General features: G+C 47.1%; 1 protein-coding gene across 1 annotated transcript in view; it reads right to left on the reverse strand.

Moving 5' to 3' along the window:
- mon2 (MON2 homolog, regulator of endosome-to-Golgi trafficking) overlaps positions 1–23,055 on the reverse strand; it is a 100,849-nt gene that overhangs the window by 32,989 nt on the left and 44,805 nt on the right. The window contains exons 9-16 of the mRNA XM_083762877.1: positions 19,200–19,324; positions 18,731–18,873; positions 18,094–18,250; positions 14,237–14,427; positions 11,846–11,927; positions 8,527–8,708; positions 3,790–3,902; positions 564–668 (exon numbers count right to left, since the gene is read on the reverse strand). Of these exons, the coding sequence (XP_083619003.1) occupies positions 564–668; positions 3,790–3,902; positions 8,527–8,708; positions 11,846–11,927; positions 14,237–14,427; positions 18,094–18,250; positions 18,731–18,873; positions 19,200–19,324 (1,098 nt within the window). The remainder of the gene's footprint in view (positions 1–563; positions 669–3,789; positions 3,903–8,526; positions 8,709–11,845; positions 11,928–14,236; positions 14,428–18,093; positions 18,251–18,730; positions 18,874–19,199; positions 19,325–23,055) is intronic.

Consider the following 23,055-nt stretch of genomic DNA (forward strand, 5'->3'; position numbering starts at 1 on the left):
GTGTGTGTGTGTGTGTGCGTGCGTCAGTAGTACCTGTAGTGTGTGTGTGTGTGTGTGTGTGTGTGTGTGTGTGTGTGTGTGTGTGTGTAAGCGTGCGTGCGTCAGCAGTACCTGTAGTGTGTGTGTGTGTGTGTGTGTGTGTGTGTACCTGTAGTGTGTGTGTGTGTGTGTGTACGCGTGTGTGCGTCAGCAGTACCTGTAGTGTGTGTGCGTGCGTGCGTCAGCAGTACCTGTAGTGTGTGTGTGTGTGTGTGTGTGTGTGTGTGCGTGCGTCAGCAGTACCTGTAGTGTGTGTGTGTGTGTGTGTGTGTACCTGTAGTGTGTGTGTGTGTGTGTACGCGTGTGTGCGTCAGCAGTACCTGTAGTGTGTGTGCGTGCGTGCGTCAGCAGTACCTGTAGTGTGTGTGTGTGTGTGTGTGTGTGTGTGCGTGCGTCAGCAGTACCTGTAGTGTGTGTGTGTGTGTGTGTGTGTGTGTGTGTGTGCGTGTGTGCGTGCGTCAGCAGTACCTGTAGTGTGTGTGTGTGTGTGTGTGTGTGTGTGTGTGTGCGTGCATCAGCAGTACCTGTAGTGTGGCCAGTACCAGTTGCCAGGAGGTTCCCAACACAGCTCCGTGGCAGTGGGCCAAGTTTAACAGCGTTCTCATACACTGGATGTTCTTAGCAGTGAGCTGGACGGACAGACAGACAGACAGACAGACAGACAGACAGACAGACAGACAGACAGACAGACAGACAGACAGACAGACAGACAGACAGACAGACAGACAGACAGACAGACAGACAGACACGTAGGTAAGACTCTAATACGGTACAGAGTGAATATTACATACAGCGGAATCCAACATGCATCTCCAAAATGATTCCCCCAGTTTAAAGTGTGCGTGCGTGCGTGCTAGGCATGTAACGATATATCGATATATGTCGATATTATATCCAGACGATATGTATCGATTTATTAACCCATTCTGACGGGGCACCCATTTTGGTGTCAGCATCATGTTATGCTTTAGCTATTTAAAAATAGCAGATCTACAAGCTCATATCGCGCCACCGAGTGGCGCGATACGAGCTTGTAGGTCTGCTATTTTTGAAAAATCGAAGAACGACTGACATTTTTATAGAATCTGATCTCAGGTCAGAATGGGTTCATCAGACCAGTGTGTGTCCGGCGGAAACCTCGTATGAATCTGATCTCAGGTCAGAATGGTTTTTTTTTAATTTTTTTAGGGGGACTAGTGTTTGATATGAAATGTGAGCTGTGATCATATTCATGTGCTTTTGGAGAGAAATGAGACAGACTCAATGCAGTCTCTTTCAGTAGTAGAGGCCTGCAGAGGGGAGCTGTGTGTGACTGTGACACAGGTGATGGTCGTTATTGATGCTCATTAATACATCAAGGAAGGCAATTATGTTTCTGCACTGTCAAATAGATCTACCGTAGGAATTTCAAGTTTCAAGACCAAATATGAGGCCCCCATATATACCTAATTATTTTGTTGATACAGCCGTATATTGATACAAATAGTTTGACTGTTCAATATCACACGCAGACATTACTCTCGACAATTAGCAACAACAACATGCACCTCTCCTCATCCTGTCGTCCCTTCACAATTAAAGTGTCTCCCCTTTACCTCCCAATGCTGCACATTTTACCATGTTATTTACATAAAATAGGTGTAACTTAACATTGTGGGAGAGAGCAAGGCAGTGAGTGGGGGGGGGGGGGGGTTGACTGAAGCCTGACATTCAGCTGGAGCTTGGAGGCCCCCCTGAGGGTGGAGGCCCCCCTGAGGGTGGAGGCCCCCCCTGAGGGTGGAGGCCCCCCTGAGGGTGGAGACCCCCCTGAGGGTGGAGGCCCCCCCTGAGGGTGGAGGCCCCCCCTGAGGGTGGAGACCCCCCCTGAGGGTTGAGACCCCCCCTGAGGGTGGAGGCCCCCCTGAGGGTTGAGACCCCCCCTGAGGGTGGAGGCCCCCCTGAGGGTGGAGGCCCCCCCTGAGGGTGGAGGCCCCCCCTGAGGGTGGAGGCCCCCCTGAGGGTGGAGACCCCCCTGAGGGTTGAGGCCCCCCCTGAGGGTTGAGGCCCCCCCTGAGGGTGGAGGCCCCCCCTGAGGGTGGAGACCCCCCTGAGGGTGGAGGCCCCCCCTGAGGGTTGAGACCCCCCTGAGGGTGGAGGCCCCCCTGAGGGTTGAGACCCCCCCTGAGGGTTGAGGCCCCCCCTGAGGGTTGAGACCCCCCCTGAGGGTGGAGGCCCCCCCTGAGGGTTGAGGCCCCCCCTGAGGGTGGAGGCACCCCCTGAGGGTGGAGGCCCCCCCTGAGGGTGGAGGCCCCCCTGAGGGTTGAGGCCCCCCCTGAGGGTTGAGGCCCCCCCTGAGGGTGGAGGCCCCCCTGAGGGTTGAGACCCCCCCTGAGGGTGGAGGCCCCCCTGAGGGTTGAGACCCCCCCTGAGGGTGGAGGCCCCCCTGAGGGTGGAGGCCCCCCCTGAGGGTGGAGACCCCCCTGAGGGTGGAGGCCCCCCTGAGGGTGGAGACCCCCCCTGAGGGTGGAGGCCCCCCCTGAGGGTTGAGGCCCCCCCTGAGGGTGGAGGCCCCCCTGAGGGTGGAGGCCCCCCCTGAGGGTTGAGACCCCCCCTGAGGGTGGAGGCCCCCCTGAGGGTGGAGGCCCCCCCTGAGGGTGGAGGCCCCCCCTGAGGGTTGAGGCCCCCCCTGAGGGTGGAGGCCCCCCCTGAGGGTGGAGGCCCCCCTGAGGGTGGATCAAAGAAAAGAAGAAATCTGTTGAGTTGAGTGTATCGTTACATGCCTACATTTGTGCGTGTGTGCGTGTGTACCCACCACCACAGTGCCCTGGGGCTGTGTGTGTGTGTGTGTGTGTGTACCCTGTGTGTACCCACCACCACAGTGCCCTGGGGCTGGGCAGAGTGTGTGTGTGTGTGTATGTGTGTGTGTGTGTGTACCCACCACCACAGTGCCCTGGGGCTGGGCAGAGTGTGTGTGTGTGTGTGTATGTGTGTGTGTGTGTACCCACCACCACAGTGCCCTGGGGCTGGGCAGAGAGGGGTGTGTGTGTGTGTGTGTGTGTGTGTGTACCCACCACCACAGTGCCCTGGGGCTGGGCAGAGAGGGGTGTGTGTGTGTGTGTGTGTGTGTACCCACCACCACAGTGCCCTGGGGCTGGGCAGAGAGGGGTGTGTGTGTGTGTGTGTGTGTACCCACCACCACAGTGCCCTGGGGCTGGGCAGAGAGGGGTGTGTGTGTGTGTGTGTGTGTACCCACCACCACAGTGCCCTGGGGCTGGGCAGAGAGGGGTGTGTGTGTGTGTGTGTGTGTGTGTGTGTGTGTACCCACCACCACAGTGCCCTGGGGCTGGGCAGAGAGGGGGGTGTGTGTGTGTGTGTGTGTGTGTGTACCCACCACCACAGTGCCCTGGGGCTGGGCAGAGAGGGGTGTGTGTGTGTGTGTGTGTGTGTACCCACCACCACAGTGCCCTGGGGCTGGGCAGAGAGGGGTGTGTGTGTGTGTGTGTGTGTGCGTGTACCCACCACCACAGTGCCCTGGGGCTGGGCAGAGAGGGGTGTGTGTGTGTGTGTGCGTGTACCCACCACCACAGTGCCCTGGGGCTGGCCAGAGAGGGGTGTGTGTGTGTGTGTGTGTGTGTGTGTACCCACCACCACAGTGCCCTGGGGCTGGGCAGAGAGGGGTGTGTGTGTGTGTGTGTGTGTGTGTGTGTACCCACCACCACAGTGCCCTGGGGCTGGGCAGAGAGGGGTGTGTGTGTGTGTGTGTGTACCCACCACCACAGTGCCCTGGGGCTGGGCAGAGAGGGGTTGTCCCACGGCCACTACCTGCTGATGGGACTCACTGGAGGGGCTGATCATCTGAACGCTCTGACCCTGGATGGAGAAGGCTGTGGAGGAGGACATGGAGCTTCATTGGCATGAGAAAACACACGTTTACACTGCTAAATAGTATCAAAACATATACAAGCAATTAAAATTGATAAATGGGGAAAGCATGTACTGTACAGTTATAAAAGGGCAGTATAAAAAAAGACATAAAAAGTATCATTCAAAGGCATTAAAAACAACCACCAATTCCATTCAATTTTGCCCCCTCAGATACATTTTTAAAGGTTTTATGACATTCATTTTCATTTATTTTTTTCTTTTAGGTTTTATGACCTCAATTACACCCAAAAAACCTGAACTTTGAACATTCAGTGGATTTTCTGTGGTCTGAAGTTTTCTTTGGGGTTTGGAAGGCTTTTGAGCTACAATGAAAACAGGCAACACAGTGAAAACAGTGACATCTGCTGGCAAATCCCATTGACATATATGGGATTTGCAGGCTCTTACATCACTTACTGCCGGCAAATCAGAGCACCTGTTTGAGCCAGAAAACCCCAGATCACAGAAAATCTACTGAATGTTAAAAGTTCATGTTTTTTTGGGTGCAATTGAGATTAGAAAACCTAAAAAAATAAGAACAATTCCAAAAAAATCATTTTTTTTAATGTCACAATCCCTTTAAACTATTTTCAGCAATGGGATATTAATTGTTTCGGGGGTAGAACTGATCTTGTTGAGCTGGTCATTTTGAAAGAGCTCTCAAGTCAAAAATAAAGTGTGGCTACCTCTGCCTGCTGTAGGGTATTCAGTATTTCAGCCGTGACGTGAGCGCCCCCTCCAGAGATGCTTCCGGGTCCTACTTTTGTGTCGCTTTTGTGTCCCCATAGAGTTATACTGTGACGCTCCGTCGGACTAAATCCGAGACGAAAACAACCACGAAAGTCTCATTTTACTGCTTTCCTCGCAACAACAAAGCTGCGCTGCTCTCCAAAATCTGACTGTGACAGGCCGTCTGCCCCACACTGGATACGATCACCATTTTATTTCATTGTGTCAAATAAATCCTCATTAATGCAAACTAGATTCAACATACTCAAGCCTGCACACAGTCTAAATAAGCCCCCGAAATATTGTATTGAGCAAATGGACTGTTACCACCTTCAATAATAATAATGATAATAATAGTCTTTATTGTCTCCACATCATGTTTTTCTTTTTGTCATGGACAAAACATTAATAATTCTACTCGAGTTGGAAGACCCATTTTAATCCTCAATGGCTTCCTTTCTGAAAAAAAAAAAAACGTAATTGTAAAAAGATTCACACGTTTAGATATTCTATTTACAATGAGATGCGGACGGGAGCTGGTGCCACTTGGACCCGGACGTAACGTAGCACTACAAAATGGCGTCGGACTTAAATACTGAATAGGTTACAGTGTGGCTACCCCTGCTGTAGGCTATAGGTGACAGCGACTTGTGAAACGTGGCGACCCATATTGTGCCAAACGTGTATTTCTGTGTGGAGGCCGGGCAGACTTAATTAACTCCGAGAGGCAAACATCCTTGGCAAGCTGAAACCAATTTCCAGACCGTACAGTATCTCTCCCAGCCCGGCCGCCAGCCCAGTGTGCAAACAGAGCAACGCCTGCCTGTGGGTTTCGCCTGACGGCAGCTGTGTTTGTATATATCCGTCTGCCTGTTTATTAATGCACTTGGGATGACCTTAATGTCCCCGCAACTTGCCGCAAGTATAGTAGAGTGAGAGATGTAGACATTGTGAGGGACCATTTTCCTGGTCGTGCAACCAAAATAATTGCCAGCCCACAAAGCCTTCAACGCGTCGCAGACAGTGTGACATGTTGGCGACTTGTAAATCAGCTATTATTTTCCAGCTTTAGGCTTATGGTTAAAAAAATAATGTCATTCATAATAATCGCCGTCCTAAGACGTTAATGTTCTCACAAGTATAGTATACAGAGAGAGTGTGTGTGTGTGTGTGTGTGTGTGTGTGTGTGTGTGTGTGTGTGCGTGCGTGCGTGCGTGCGTGTGCATGTGTGTGTGTGTGAGGGAGGCAGAAAGTGTGTGCATATCAGTGGATCTATGTGAGCGTACGCACGCATTCCCCGTGCAGCCAAAACGCTGCCCCGTGCTCCTAATTAGAAGGCCCAGAGTAACAGGGAGGGTTTAGAGCATGGGGTTCACACAGAGTCTCTGCTCTCTCTCATCACAATATCAGAGATCACATTCTTCTGGCTGTCTGGCAGAAAAACCTCATATCTGACATGTTACTTTTTGGGGGGTGGAAATCAGTGTCCTACTTCATCATACTACGGTGTCACAACAAACAGCAAACACACACGGTCGATCCACAAGCTCACGACGTGTCGCGATGTGATGCGTTTGTTATTTTTTGAAAATGATGGAGAGTTGGTAACAAAATGGAACCATTAACCCATTCTGAACGGGAACCCATTTTGGTGTTAGCATCATGTTATGCTTTACCTTTGTAGGTCTGCTATTTTTGAAAAATTGAAGAACGACTGAAATTTTTAGAATCTGATCTCAGGTCAGAATGGGTTAATCAGACCAGTGTGTGTCCAGTGGAAACCTCGTATGAATCTGATCTCAGGTCAGAATGGGTTAATCAGACCAGTGTGTGTCCAGTGGAAACCTCGTATGAATCTGATCTCAGGTCAGAATGGGTTAAGAATCACAATATAAAATGTTATGTACTTTCCACAAATGTTTTACTGTGCAACATGATGCCCTCGGCATGATGTTTCTAGAACCAACGTAATATTGTCAGGTGTGTGTGCGCGCATGTGTGTGTGTGTGTGTGTGTGTGTGTGTGCGTGTGTGTGTGTGTGTGTGTGTGTGCGTGTGCGTGTGCGTGGTAAGGCACTGTATCAATGCACCATCCCTGCCAGAGGCCTGTTGTACAGTATGTGTCTCTCTAATGTCCTCTTATGTCCACTTAATCTCTAATGTCCTCTAAAAAAAAGAAAAATTCTTTGGACTAAGACAGTGGTTCTCAACCAGTGGTCCGGGGACCACCAGTGGTCATTGAGGGGGTTCCAGGTGCTCCCCAGTGGTCCGGGGACCACCAGTGGCCCTTGAGGGGGGTTCCAGGTGGTCCCCAGCTAAATGATGGATAGCTGCTAATCCAACTGTTAACCCTTATGGATCTTTAACCAAAATGGAAACCAAACCAAATGGACCCTTATTTGGTTTCATTTTACACAAGAGTTAAATTATTGCTAAAACATCTGCATTGCTTAAGTTAATTTACAATAAGTCTACACAATTTGAGAATGTAGAAGAATTGTTATTTTGATCAACGTCTTGCCTTTCATATCTCCTCTCAATACAGCATGGAAATGTAGACATACTCTTTCGTTTTGGGTCGGCGAGGCTACATGTCATCAAATGGTGGTCTGTGGACTTAAATGCTGAATACATAATTGGTCCTTGATATAAAAATCACACCCGTGTGAACTGAGTGATGCAACTCCGTGTGGGGGTCCCCAGTGGGTCCCCGGAACTTCCAGACCTACAGGAACGCGCCCATAGGGTGCCGGCCCGGTTTCCGGCAAGCCGCCCCGCGTCCGAAGCAGTCGAGAAATGACAGAGTTACTGTGTGGGGGAATTAGCATTTAGCAGACACCTCTCCCTCTCTCTCCCTCTCTAATTATCAGGCAACAGTGCAACGCTATCTCTCTCTCTCTCCTCCTCTCCCTCTCTCTCTGTAATTAGCAGGCAACAGTGCAACACTATCTCTCTCTCTCTCTGTTTCTAGCACAACAGCGCCACTTCTGCCCCTACTGGTACTCTAAACATAGGGACAGGTACACGTGGACATAGGGACATTGCTGTTCCTTGGAGTGGTTGCACCACTCAAAAAAATATGGTTGAAAACCACTGGACTAAGAGTCTGCATGGCCCGTTAGCACCCCCTAGTGCCCAGCTGCTCCATATACCCAAGTGGCTGCAAGGTGATGATGGGTGGTGTGAAATCCATGGTTCTCTCTTCCAGAGTAGGAATGCAACCATCCATTTAATTCCCTATCTAATGCCCTATTCAATACTTCTACCTCGTACAAATGTGTCGTACAAAATAGTGAATAAGTGAGCTTGTAGATGAGCAATTCTTTTGCTATTTTTGAAAATGGTAACCTCCCTCCTCCCGAAGAAAAGTCAATTACGTTGCACCTGTGTTGCCTTTCGCAATTTTCAATTGCTTCCGTCATTCAGTCTGGAGAACGGAAGTTCAAATCATGAGCAGTACCTTTGTTGTTGAGGTTAGTTCCAGACTATATATAGCATTCAGAGATTGATTTTATGTCCTATAATGTTGCTAATGTTGGCTGAGTTGTGTCTGAGTACAGTCAGGGTGTAGTGGGGGGGTGTAGTTACCTTTGTTGTTGAGGTTGGCTGAGTTGTGGCTGAGTACAGTCAGGGTGTAGTGGGGGGGTGTAGTTACCTTTGTTGTTGAGGTTGGCTGAGTTGTGGCTGAGTACGGTCAGGGTGTAGTGGGGGGGTGTAGTTACCTTTGTTGTTGAGGTTGGCTGAGTTGTGGCTGAGTACAGTCAGGGTGTAGTGGGGGGGTGTAGTTACCTTTGTTGTTGAGGTTGGCTGAGTTGTGGCTGAGTACGGTCAGGGTGTAGTGGGGGGGTGTAGTTACCTTTGTTGTTGAGGTTGGCTGAGTTGTGGCTGAGTACAGTCAGGGTGTAGTGGGGGGGCAGCGAGGCCTTGCAGATGGCCGTGATGAAGGCGTCCCGCGGCGTCACCAGGCCCAGGCGGCCGCACAGCGACGCCACACTCAGCTCCGCCTTCAGGATGTTCTCCGTGGCCGTCTCGTCCGTGCTGAGGAGGGAGGACACCGTGGGAGGAAGAGGAGGGAGGACACCGTGGGAGGAAGAGGAGGAAGGAGGAAGGGAAAAGGAGGAAGGACACCATGGAAGGAAGAGGAGGGAGGAGGAAGGGAAGAATGGCGGCCATTAGTCTTGCGTTGCCAGACTGTTGCCTCTCGCACATTTTTCAAATCCGCTACACACTCTGAAGAACGGAAGCTCTGATTGATTATGAGTACGCGATAAAGTGGAAGTTAGGCCTGACCCCTGACCCCTGACCCTGACCTCAACATTCTGTTTAATAAGTGGAAGTTAGGCCTGACCTCAACATTCTTCTAAATTCTCCAGTTTTCTGAAATAGATATTTTCACGATTTTCCAAAAATAGCAGACCTACAAGGTCGGTGGCGCGCTATGAGCTTGTAGATCTGCTATTTTTTCAATAGCTAAATTATAACAATGTTTTAAACACCAAAAGGGGTTCACGCCCGAAATGGGTTAAGCCTCATCCTCACTTCCGTTTCGTCTTTACAGCCGCGGCACATTTATCCTAACATAAATCACAATCATCTAAGCACACAGTACATTTATCCTAATATAAATCACAATCATCTAAGCACACAGTACATTGCTGCTTGCTGCTTAGCAGAAATGGAAATAAAAAAATGCTTGCTTGGATATCGGGAGGTGTAGTTCCAGACTATATTATATAACATTCAGAGATTGTGGATTAGTTGTCTGGCTATGCGAGACTAGGCGGACATAATCATGACATTTTACTGGACGCTTAATTGTCATAGAAATAGTGATTAACGATTTAATTGCGTTTCTGGCATTGGAACATGTGATTCTAAATTACATTTCTGTTTTGACAGTCAGGCTTTTGTGAACAAAGCTAATTGCGATAATGTTCTACGGATTCCTTTATACAGATGAATGATGAATGAAAAGATAATTGTGATTCTTCCATTATAATTGCGACCAGGCGATTATGTAGTTAAGGTGTGTACAAATGGAACCGTGGGTCCATTTGGTTTCACACTCTCAGAGAGAGAGAGAGAGAGAGAGAGAGAGAGAGAGAGAGAGAGAGAGAAAATCAAATGGGGGTTCGTGGCCTAATTGACACTAGGGGTCCTCGAAATTAAACTAAATAAATAATGCTTTTCATATCGTCGCTGTTCGGGCAGAAATCTCCACATCCTAACGGAGTTGTTTTCTTCATAATTTAACGCACTACTTTGATCATACTACAGCGACACACAAAGGCATCAAAAGTGGCAGAACCATGAGCTTGTAGATCTGCAAGAGACCGTTTTGGACATATGAGGTTTCCACCTGACAGTGACAATTATGTTAACCCCTTTTGGTGTTTTAAGCATTATGTTACGCTTGAGCTATTGAAAAATACCAGATCTACAAGCTCATATGAGCTTATATGTCTGCTATTTTTGAAAAATAGTGAAAATGTAGTGCGATCTTTGAATATAACGCTTTTAACTCAAATCTTTGCTTCTGGGGGGGGGGGGTCCCTGGAACTACATATTTTCAGATGGGGGTCGGCGGCCAATTACATATATTTTTGGAGGTCCTTGACATGAAAATGTTTGAGAACCACTGACAGAGAAACATAGGGGAAAACTGTCAGGATTTAGAAGACATTTAGTAGAATCATCCGCATGTCTAAATGGGTTAAATGAGGAACCGAAGACTCAGGGATGTTGTTTTTGTGTGTGTGTGTGTGTGTGTGTGTGTGTGTGTGTGTGTGTGTGTGTGTGTGTGTGTGTGCGTGCGTGCGTGCGTCTAGCAGAAGTGAAACGAAACCCAAATCCCAGCAGCCCTGTGGGCTTAGAGACAGACACACACACAGCGAGTTCCCATTCTGAAGCTAAAGTCTGATCTCCTTTGTAGAAGAGAAATACTTTTATGAAGTACTCGTGTCCCAGGGTACACTGTTCTGTTGAAAACAAGTCAAAAAGGCAGAGGGGGCACGCACACACACACACACGCACGCACGCACGCACGCACACACACACACACGCACACTGATGAGAATGCCTTGAACTGAAAGGCATTGATCTGCAGTGCACAGCGCTTTTATAAATTCCCTCACACCCAAAAAAAAGCCTTTTTTAAAAACTTTTCCTCCTTCCCAATGGAAGTGTGTGTACAAGACGTACAAGATTTAGTTTAGGACCCGACGCTTGATTCTATTCCACAAAGAGGATATACTGTAACCTCTTTATTTGACCCCCATCTCATGATATTAACCCATTTAGACCTGAGGCCGATTCTACAAAATGTCTTCTAAAACCCCGACAGTTTTTTGAAAAACCCACGTTTCTATGCTCAACCTTTTTCATGTTGAGGACCCCCAGAATGATCTGACCCCCATCTGAAAATATGTGGTTCCAGGGACCCCCCCCCCCCCCCAGAAGCAAAGATTTGAGTTCAAAACATTCGCTCTGAAATAATTAATACCACAGGAGCCGTAACCTTCCTCTGGGTATATGGCATGAAAGGCAAACATTTGGCCTAAAACTATTTTTGCCAAAGGCATTTTTTTCACGTGCTTGTCGATCTGCATTTCTTTGGTTTGTTGCTATTTTCACCATTTGATTTATTTTTACATGTATTTATTTATTTATTTTAGGGATTAAATGCAATCAAATACAACTTTTCTGTTTGGATGAATGGGGCTGTCAAGGCCAGGAAGTAATTTTTTGCCACTCAGTAGGCGTTCCCGCATAACTTCCAGGTTCGATGATAATAATAATAATAAAACTTTATTTGTATAGCACCTTTCATGACATGAAATGCAGCTCAAAGTGCTTTACAGAACAATGGAGAATAAAAGAAAAGCAAGGCAACGACATTAAAAAACAAGCAGTTACAGTGAGGACATGAAAAATAAAAAATAAAAGATCAATTAAAGGCAATGTTGTAGAAGTGGGTCTTAAGCTGAGCTTTAAAAATGTCTACAGAGGCTGCCTGACGAAGGTACAGTGGGAGCTTGTTCCAAGCCGACGGCCCGTAGAAGCAAAAAGCTGCTTCCCCGTATTTTTTAGTTGCCATTTCTTTGGGCAAAGCGAGCAAGCCGGCGGTGGAAGACCTTAGGGGGCGGTTTGGGACATGTCACATCATGGGTACCAACCTGGCATCCAGCAGTAGAGACAGTGCAGCAAGCAGACCACACCAACACGCACTGACCATCTCCTCCCAGACCACATGACCTCCTGAAAGACACGCACACGCACACACACACACACACACACACACACACACACACACACACAGTCCGGCTTTAGAGTTACATCATGGCAAGGTAACAACAAAAGCCAAACCTCTACCAAAGTGCTCTAGCCAGGGCTCCAGACTAACATTTTCACAGGTAGCACTGGTGCCACCTACCTTTTCAGTTGGTAGCGCCACCACAAATTAGGTAGCACCAACTTTTTTTTGTATAGCGCCGCAGAGCTGTATTAATACATGACCTTATCACCAAGGCTAGCACAGGTTTTCTTGGCTGGGGAGATGTATAAATGCCTTAAATTAAGCACATAACATGTTATATTTCTCACTCACACACATTCTAAAGGAAATTATTATAATTAATTAACCTATAGTGCATTTTTCCATATCGTTATTATCATTTGGCTACTGTATATGAAACAGAAATGAGACACCTTCTGCATGGGCATGTTCAACCTAATGGCCAATAAGGATATTTAACACTGAGGTGCCCACAGCCCACTCTTCCTGCACCCTTTTGCAATGTGAAATGCCACCAAATTCATAATCCTTGCCCACTTTCCTCCTGTCTTTTCTTTATATGGAATGAACATGTGAAAGCTGATGTGCTTTTATTGTGAAGGGGAAAGTTCCTAAACGTCTCAGCCTGCATGTTTCCATGTGCTGATCTACAAGCTCACAACGTGTGGTGGACGCGACGCGACGCGTTGTGAGCTTGTAAATCTGCTATTTTCAGCATGCAACACCACGTCGTACGACGAAGAATATACCAGGTTTCACGTGGGAGGTGTATTTTGTTCGAGGCGATCATGTATGTAGCCTGGCCTGCATACAGTGTATGGCCTGCACACAGCGCTACTCGACGCAAAATAACAAGCTATTGGAAGCTATTTTTCAACAACAAGTTTACCGTGTTTGGGGTCGGGGACGAGGCGCATATGTTGTCTCCGTGGATTCAGCGACAGCAATGCACAGCATGCGTCATCATAGTTGTAAAATGTGTGCTAAGTGTGCGCTCCAGGGAAACTTATACAACAGCCGATGCTGAAATCAGTTTCGGTTTTTTCGGGGTTGATCAGTGAGCGTGCCCTCGCTGTTCTCACGCATGTCGTGTGCAGACCGGTGCAGACAGGCAGAGAGAGAGAGAGAGAGAGAGGGAGTGAGAAAGAGAGAGAGAGAGAGAGAGGAGGCGCGGAATGAGCGAGAATAAAGTAATATTTTATTATCGCCCAATGCCCGTGCTTCATGGTTGAGGCTGGGAGTGAAAGCAATAAGTAGCACCGGTGCGACCTCGTTCAAATTTAACTCGCACATTAAGAAATTAAGTCGCATATGCGACCTAATAGGTCGCACGCTGGAGCCCTGGCTCTAGCCATTTAAATACAGAATGCTTCTGAAGGTGTCAAACATACAAGGGGGTGTAATAGTGGTGGTGGCCACCAGGGGTCAGAAGAGTGCTTCTTTTCAGAGTGACATTCCATATTATACAGTACATGGCATTTGAGCTGCTAATGGTTTGGTGGTAAAGCATGGAGTTATAAAGGACTGCCCCGCCCCCTACTGTCCTACTATGCATGCGCCACGTCTCTGCGTACCGTACGTGCGTACGTACGTGCGTACGTACGTACGTGTGCGTACGTGTGTGTGCGGTTGTAATGCACGTAACTCGAGAACCGTTTGCCCCAACCCGACTTCACATTCGACACACGCGTTCCACCCTCCCCTCCACTGGGAGGGGAGTGCCAGGTATCGAGTCGGTCGGACCCACGGGTCTCCAGAACCGCCACAAAAGGCTCTGGCCAGGCTCTGCCAGTGGGTTTAACCCATTTTGGGGCGGGGACCCATTTTGGTGTTGGCATCATGTTATGCTTTAGCTATTGAAAAATAGCAGATCTACAAGCTCATAGCGCGCCACCGAGTGGCGCGCTATGAGCTTGTAGATCTGCTATTTTTGAAAAATCGAAGAACGACTGACACAGAAACATAGCTTTTTCAGAAAACTGTCAGGATGTAGAAGACATTTTTAGAAGCTGATCCCCTAATGAGGCCCACTGGCCTTTCACCTGTGCAATTTCCAGCCTCTGCCTTCAGCCTCATTGAGGCTCAACCAATCAGGCTCTGCCAGTGGGCCCGAATTGATTGCCAAGTACACTTTTCAGTTTGCACACACACACACACATACACAGATCTCCATGTGGGACGGGTGCTATGACAACGTATATCATTAGGTTGGGGGCTGCCACTCCTCCCCCCCCCTCCCTCATGCCCCCTCCCCTCCCCTCCCCTCCCTCACCAGGCGGGGGCGTCCAGGCCTCTCCCGGGTGCGTCTCCCTGAAGTCGTGCGCCTCGGCCTCCTCCTTGGCCAGCTCCTTCTCCATCATGGCGGTGATTCCTCTCACCAGGTCCAGCAGGGCCGAGAAGGCCACGGACATGGCGTAGCCCTCGGGGATGGACGGAGGCTCCACCTTGTCCAGCATCTCTAGGCTGGGGAGAGGAGGGTGGGGAGGGGGGAGGGGAGGGAGGAGGACAAATATTAGGATTTTTACTTTTTTGCGGGGCGCTACTAGGGCATTCACTTCACGCAGTGCGGCGCGTTTTGAGCTTGTATATCGTCTATTTTTTGCTACGAAAGTAATAATGCAATGTGGCCCCTCTGGAGTGATTATGGAAATATAGTGGCCCTCTCTCCATTGTCCCCCCCTGGTCTAAACCATACAACATGCTCTCTGCTCTCACCACGGTCTTATCCCATTCTGACCGGGCACCCATTTTGGTGTCAGCATCATGTTATGCTTTAGCTATTTAAAAATAGCAGACCTACAAGCTCGTATCGCGCCACCGAGTGGCGCGATACGAGCTTGTAGGTCTGCTATTTTTGAAAAATCGAAGAGCGACTGACATTTTTTTAATCTGATCTCAGGTCAGAATGGGTTAATCAGACCAGTGTGTGTCCAGTGGAAACCTCGTATGAATCTGATCTCAGGTCAGAATGGGTTAAATTCCTGCTGATACTTTCCTATCACACATCACACCTGATCCTGTCACACATTCCTATCACACATCACACCCGAGTACAAACGGTACAAAGGAGAAGTAAAAATAATAATAATAACAAAATGTCGACAGTTTTGTTTGTCCGGTCTACCCTTAAATGAACCTTAAAAGATGTGAATGTCGGACACAGTCTTATTACAGCAGCTTAGTGGGTAGATGGTTCCCAGGACTGAAAAGGTATTTTGTGCAAATGTTGTGTGTCTGAACTGCATCTCACAATCCCCTGATACAAGGTGTGTGTGTGTGTGTGTGTGTGTGTGTGTGTGTGTGTGTGTGTGTGTGTGTGTGTGTGTGTGTGTGTGTGTGTGTGTGTTCAAGGTTAGCTTTATTGTCCCTTGCGGGAAATTGGTTTGCAGCCAGATAATAGTAAAATAATACACACAACATTCAATACAGGACTAAGATCTAAGAACAGGGCACTAGAGGCAGAGAATTCATGAATGTGTGTGTGTGTGTGTGTGTACGTGTGCGTGTGTGTGTGTGTGGGTGTGTGTGTGTGTGTGTGTGTGTGGTGTGTGTGGCGTGCGTGTGTGTGTGTGTTTCAAAAGTGTGATTCAACTCCTGTGCACGTACAGTACAGTACAGTACACCTGTCCTGAGTGTCCTCCCATCTGCTTTTGTTTACAGTCTAGTCGAGTATAAACAATGTCTCAGTCTCCACACACACACACACACACACACACACACACACACACACACACACACACACACACACACACACACACACACACACACACACACACACACACACACACAGTATCATCTCTCAGCCTTAATTCAATACGCATTAAAGGACTTCCCTCGTAAAACATCAAAGGTCTTCTACAAGCAGCTCACGTTACCTTGAGAGGAAAGACCCATTTATTCATTTCAAAAACTCTCTGAGCGAGGCTCAGGCCCTCTGGCTAAAACCTCTCTGAGCGAGGCTCAGGCCCTCTGGTTAACCTCTCTGAGCGAGGCTCAGGCCCTCTGGCTGTCGCTGCAATTTCAAAACCTCTCTGAGCGAGGCTCAGGCCCTCTGGCTGTCGCTGCAATTTAAAAACCTCTCTGAGCGAGGCTCAGGCCCTCTGGCTATCACTGCAATTTCCTGTCTTTTAGGGCCCTGTAAAATGGTCTCTGTCGGGTGGAAGCAAGACCCCATTGAGGCTCTCCACCGTTGAAGCACTGGGCCCTAGTTCTTTTCTCTCTTTTTTTACCTTTATTTAACCAGTAAACACAGAACGCAGAAATAAAATGACACTTCAATACCACATCGACAATGTTACATTTTGGACCAGCAAATACAACATCCATAATACACCTTAACCCATTCTGGGGCGGGAACGGGGAACCCCTTTTGGTGTTTTAAACATTATGTTATTATTTAGCTATTGAAAAATAGCAGATCTACAACTGTAGCTCTACAAGCTGCTAAGCTCTACAAGCAGACCTACAAGCTCATAGCGCTTGTAGGGTCTGCTATTTTTGAAGAATCGTGAAAATATTTATTTCAGAAAACTGGATGAATTAGAAGATTATTTTTTAAATTTTGAGGTCAGACCTAAATGGGTTAAAGTACCTATGAATAAATACAACAAGTCACCAAAGTACTACTTTTTAGTAGCAGGGCAAAGTACACAATATACACATAAATATATAGTCATGAACATAGGCATGAACATAATATCCAAACCAAGGTTGTAATAGTTTTGGTTATTTCATTATAGTTTAGTTATAGTTAGTTTTGACATCTTTTTTTCTAATTCAGTTAGTTTTAGTTCGTTTTTAGAGCGGGGTTGTTAGTTTTTATTTTGGTGAAATGCTTCGTTTTAGTTTAGTTATAGTTTAGTTGGAAATGAATCTACCGGTAATGAAGGATTATATTATATAAATATCCGAAAGGCATATAAATATTGATAAAAAATAAAACTGAGGGTATTTTGTCTATAATTTCAGTTCGTTTTGAGGACACAAAATACAGTTTCAGTTTAGTTATCGTATAGTTATCGTTTTTTTAATTTTTTATTAGTTTCAGTTAACTAAAATGTTTTTGAGTTCGTTTGAGTTTACTATTATTAACCCATTCTGACCGGGCACCCATTTTGGTGTCAGCATCATGTTATGCTTTAGCTATTTAAAAATAGCAGATCTACAAGCTCATATCGCGCCACCGAGTGGCGCGATACGAGCTTGTAGGTCTGCTATTTTTTGAAAAATCGAAGAACGACTGACATTTTTAGAATCTGATCTCAGGTCAGAATGGGTTCATCAGGACCAGTGTGTGTCCGGCGGAAACCTCGTATGAATCTGATCTCAGGTCAGAATGGGTTCATCAGGACCAGTGTGTGTCCGGCGGAAACCTCGTATGAATCTGATCTCAGGTCAGAATGGGTTAACCTTGATCCAAACATGTGCAGATGTTGGACTGTACATCTAAGATGCTCCTTTTGAAACTTCTGAAGGGAACTTTCAAAGCCAGTTTTAGTCTGGACTGTAGATCGTTCCACGACCACCAGGGGGCCAAAGAAGGTTCTCTATCCTTGTAATACTCTATGGGTGGAAACATCATAGGTCCAAAACGGTTACCTTTCAGGATTCAAATAAAAAAATAGCAAATCCACAAAACGCTCAAAACGAGTCACTTCGAGCCGTGTTTTGAAGTTGTGGATCTTTAGAGCATTTTGTGTGACGCTGTAGTAGGAGGAGGACATTGGAAGATGGTAAAATGTGGTAGCATGGCTACATGCTGCCGTACGGTGCTGAAAACTGCCGTAAAACTTGTTGGAGAAATGAGGAAATGAATCGAATTAATTTAAAAGGATTATATTATAAATATCCGAAAGGCATATAAATATTAAAAACTAAAACCGAGGGTATTTTGTCTATAATTTCAGTTAGTTTTGAGGACACACAATAAAGTTTCAGTTTAGTTTTTTTTTTTAGTTTTCGTTTTTTTGTTAGTTTTAGTTAACTATTATAACCATGGTGCGTGCATGCGGTGTGTGCGTGCGATGCGGTGCGTGCATGCGTGCGTGCATGCGTGCGTGCATGCGTGCCTGCGGTGCGTGCGTGTGTGCGTGCGTGCGTGCGTGCAGTGTGTGCGGTAGCAGTACTCACTATGTGGCCTTGGCGCTGCCCTGCACGCTGACCGTCATCAGGGGGATCCAGGTGCCGCGGTACTCGAAGGCAGCCTGGGTGGTCAGACTGCCCCCCGGCCCCCCGGCCGCGCCCTGACCACCCTGGACGGGGCCCGGGGCGCCCGACGCTGACCCGCCTGGAGGGAAGGAGGGAGGGAGGGAGGGAGGGAGGGAGGGAGGGAGGGAGGAAGGAAGGGAGGAAGGAAGGAAGGAAGGAAGGAAGGAAGGAAGGAAGGAAGGAAGGAAGGAAGGAAGGAAGGAAGGAAGGAAGAGAATTGAGAATTTGAAATATTTAAAAAAAAAAGGTAGTTTTGAGGAAGCAATCTGATTGGTTGAAACAGCCTTTCTTGCCGTGGGTTAAACCAGCACCGTTCAACACCTAATCAAAACAAAGAATTCAGCTGCTCTGTTCTCCCAGAGCGCAGCAAACTCGGTGGCTAGGCTATAGCTAGTTTCTTGGGACATTTGTGGTCGTATAGTGACTACATCTGTCATTAAAAAAATATATTCTTTCAGCGATTTTCGTAGTTTTAAGGGTAACTGTGGTAGAATTGCAATATTACACGAGAGGGTGTGGTTTAACGTGATTATTGCCACTTCAGTGATGCTGAACTCACCAGTGGGGGCGTTGGCAGCAGCAGGGTTGCCCCCGTTGTTGGGGGTGATGAAGAGGGACTGGATGAAGGATCCCAGGGCGTTGACGATGTCTCTGAACACCTTGGTGGAGTGAGGCTTCATGTCATACGACTGGCAGAACGACCTGGGGGAGGGAGGGGGAGAGAGAGAGAGAGAGAGAGAGAGAGAGAGAGGGTTCACAAATTCACATCTCTCCAGTAAAGGTCTGAGACACAAACTAGGGCAGTGGTTCCCAAACTTTTTCTGCTCAGTATGTGGTTCTTACCGTAGAAGGTGTGGTTCTTACCGTAGGAGGTGATTCTTACCGTAGAAGGTGTGGCTGCACACACAGCCGGTGGTTCTTACCGTAGGAGGTGTGGTTCTTACCGTAGAAGGTGTGGTTCTTACCGTAGAAGGTGTGGTTCTTACCGTAGGAGGTGTGGTTCTTACCGTAGAAGGTGTGGTTCTTACCGTAGAAGGTGAGGCTGCACACACAGCCGGTGCACTGACTCCACGGCCACCGCTCTGAGCCACTGGGGCTTCTCTCCGTCCAGGAACTTCACCAGCAGAGACAGGAAGATCTCACACTCTGTCACCTGTAAAGAGACACACACTTTACCCTCACAGAGACAGGAAGATCTCACACTCTGTCACCTGTAAAGAGACACACACTTTACCCTCACAGAGACAGGAAGATCTCACACTCTGTCACCTGTAAAGAGACAGGAAGATCTCACACTCTGTCACCTGTAAAGAGACAGGAAGATCTCACACTCTGTCACCTGTGAAAAGACACACACTTTACCCTCACAGAGACAGGAAGATCTCACACTCTGTCACCTGTAAAAATAGACAGGAAGATCTCACACTCTGTCACCTGTAAAAATAGACAGGAAGATCTCACACTCTGTCACCTGTAAAAAGACACAGAGACAGGAAGATCTCACACTCTGTCACCTGTAAAAAGACACACACTTTACCCTCACTGAGACAGGAAGATCTCACACTCTGTCACCTGTAAAGAGACACACACTTTACCCTCACTGAGACAGGAAGATCTCACACTCTGTCACCTGTAAAAATAGACAGGAAGATCTCACACTCTGTCACCTGTAAAAATAGACAGGAAGATCTCACACTCTGTCACCTGTAAAAATAGACAGGAAGATCTCACACTCTGTCACCTGTAAAAATAGACAGGAAGATCTCACACTCTGTCACCTGTAAAAAGACACACACTTTACCCTCACTGAGACAGGAAGATCTCACACTCTGTCACCTGTGAAAAGACAGGAAGATCTCACACTCTGTCACCTGTGAAAAGACAGGAAGATCTCACACTCTGTCACCTGTGAAAAGACAGGAAGATCTCACACTCTGTCACCTGTAAAAAGACAGGAAGATCTCACACTCTGTCACCTGTAAAAAGACACACACTTTACCCTCACTGAGACAGGAAGATCTCACACTCTGTCACCTGTAAAGAGACACACACTTTACCCTCACTGAGACAGAAAGATCTCACACTCTGTCACCTGTAAAGAGACACACACTTTACCCTCACAGAGACAGGAAGATCTCACACTCTGTCACCTGTAAAAATAGACAGGAAGATCTCACACTCTGTCACCTGTAAAAATAGACAGGAAGATCTCACACTCTGTCACCTGTAAAAAGACACACACTTTACCCTCACTGAGACAGGAAGATCTCACACTCTGTCACCTGTGAAAAGACAGGAAGATCTCACACTCTGTCACCTGTGAAAAGACAGGAAGATCTCACACTCTGTCACCTGTGAAAAGACAGGAAGATCTCACACTCTGTCACCTGTAAAAAGACAGGAAGATCTCACACTCTGTCACCTGTAAAAAGACACACACTTTACCCTCACTGAGACAGGAAGATCTCACACTCTGTCACCTGTAAAGAGACACACACTTTACCCTCACTGAGACAGGAAGATCTCACACTCTGTCACCTGTAAAAAGACACACACTTTACCCTCACTGAGACAGGAAGATCTCACACTCTGTCACCTGTAAAAAGACACACACTTTACCCTCACTGAGACAGGAAGATCTCACACTCTGTCACCTGTAAAAAGACACACACTTTACCCTCACAGAGACAGGAAGATCTCACACTCTGTCACCTGTAAAAAGACAGGAAGATCTCACACTCTGTCACCTGTAAAAACACACACACTTTACCCTCACAAAAACTGTCCAAAACTGGTACTTTTCAGGACTCAAATTCAAAAGTATCGCGCTTGCAGATCTGCGACTTTTGATGCTTTTGTGTGATGCTGTAGTATGCATAAAGTATAGCGCCCGTTTCCGAAGTTCTTCTGTTGTTATTGTTGCCGTCTAGCTCCAGTAGGCTATAGTTCATAACATTAGCTCCCGTTAGCTCCTGTTGTTGCCACCCCATACTTCAGAGTATGGGTTTTTATGCCGTTCAGACTGTCATTGGCTTAGGAGGCAGCCAACCATGACTAGGGCGTCACTAGGGGCGTCACGTGGGGCTGTGGCTCAACAGGTAGAGCAGGTCGTCCAATGATCCATGGGTCGGCGGTTCGAATCCCGGCTCCTCCTGTCTACATGTCGAAGTGTCCTTGGGCAAGACACTGAACCCCCAATTGCTCCCGATGTGCTGGTTGGTGCCTTGCATGGCTTCCGCCGCAATCGGTGTATGAATGGGTGAATGTAATGCACAATCTATGTAAAGCGCCTTGGATAAAGGCGCTATATAAATGCACCATTTACCATTTACTAAAGTCTAGCCCCCATTTGATACAGACTTATAGCATGTTATGTAGACAGCACTATAATTGCATTGTATGTAGTCATCATAGTACGTCATAGTACATAATGTATAGCATAGTATAGTATGTATAGTATGTATAGTTTATATGTATAGTTTCATTATATAGATATTCCACTGTTACGTTCTTAGTTTACGCATGTTTCATGATAAATGCTTTTTATGTGATGTATTCCCATGCTTTTTTTGTTCTTGCTTAATGTAAATCTCTGGATTAGGAGCATCTGCTAAATGCCTAAATTGTAAAGTCACTAAATTCTCACACACACACACACACACACACACACACACACACACACACACACACACACACACACACACACATCCACTAAAGTAGTCGTTACGGTTGTATGGGCGCAAATGTAGTCCAGGTGCTTTTCAATCACCTGGCAGAAAGCCCTAACCTGACGCTGCCAGATCCAAGAAGCTTGCTACACAAATTTGTTTCACAGCTTATTGGGATCTGGGATCGCGGAAGCAAATTCAATGACGGGGCTGTTCCTTTTTTTCAAGATACTTGGTACATGATTGGATGGGACCGTCTGTCTATCACCGTGTGGGCGTGCAAACACAACCAATCATATTGACGTGTCTGTATAGCTTCACGTCCGGTTTCGCACATATCCCGCCCTTAGCTCACGCTGATTGGTCCGGTACGGAACGGATTTTTGTCAGCTCAACTGCTTGAGAGATCCCAGATGAATGCTGTGTTGGGGAACATGGTTACCCAATACCGCCCTCATCTGGCAGCGTCAGGTTAAGAAAGCCCACCGGGAAGGGACATCTTAACCACACGCCAAAAGGCAAAGAAGTTTATGGAAAAGGGGTTTAGCGGTGACGAAAATGGAGCCCACAATGTGCTCCACTAATGTCTACCAGTAAGTCTATATATTAGGTTGTCATCACGCAGAAGCCCTGAACACACAATCTGCTCCACTAATGTTTACCAGTAAGCTGTAGAAGTGTTTGATGAGCCACGGAGACCACACTAATGTTTACCAGTAGGCTGTAGAAGTGTTTCATGTTTACCAGTAGGCTGTAGAAGTGTTTGATGTTTACCAGAAGGCTGTAGAAGTGTATAATGTTTACCAGTAGGCTGTAGAAGTGTTTAATGTTTACCAGTAGGCTGTAGAAGTGTTTCATGTTTACCAGTAGGCTGTAGAAGTGTTTATTGTTTACCAGAAGGCTGTAGAAGTGTTTGATGTTTACCAGAAGGCTGTAGAAGTGTTTAATGTTTACCAGTAGGCTGAAGAAGTGTTTAATGTTTACCAGTAGGCTGTAGAAGTGTTTATTGTTTACCAGAAGGCTGTAGAAGTGTTTGATGTTTACCAGAAGGCTGTAGAAGTGTTTAATGTTTACCAGTAGGCTGTAGAAGTGTTTGATGTTTACCAGAAGGCTGTAGAAGTGTTTGATGTTTACCAGAAGGCTGTAGAAGTGTTTAATGTTTACCAGTAGGCTGTAGAAGTGTTTAATGTTTACCAGTAGGCTGTAGAAGTGTTGA

This window comes from Protomyctophum parallelum (genome assembly GCF_964188405.1).
Source record: "Protomyctophum parallelum genome assembly, chromosome: 4".
Lineage (NCBI taxonomy): Eukaryota > Metazoa > Chordata > Actinopteri > Myctophiformes > Myctophidae > Protomyctophum > Protomyctophum parallelum.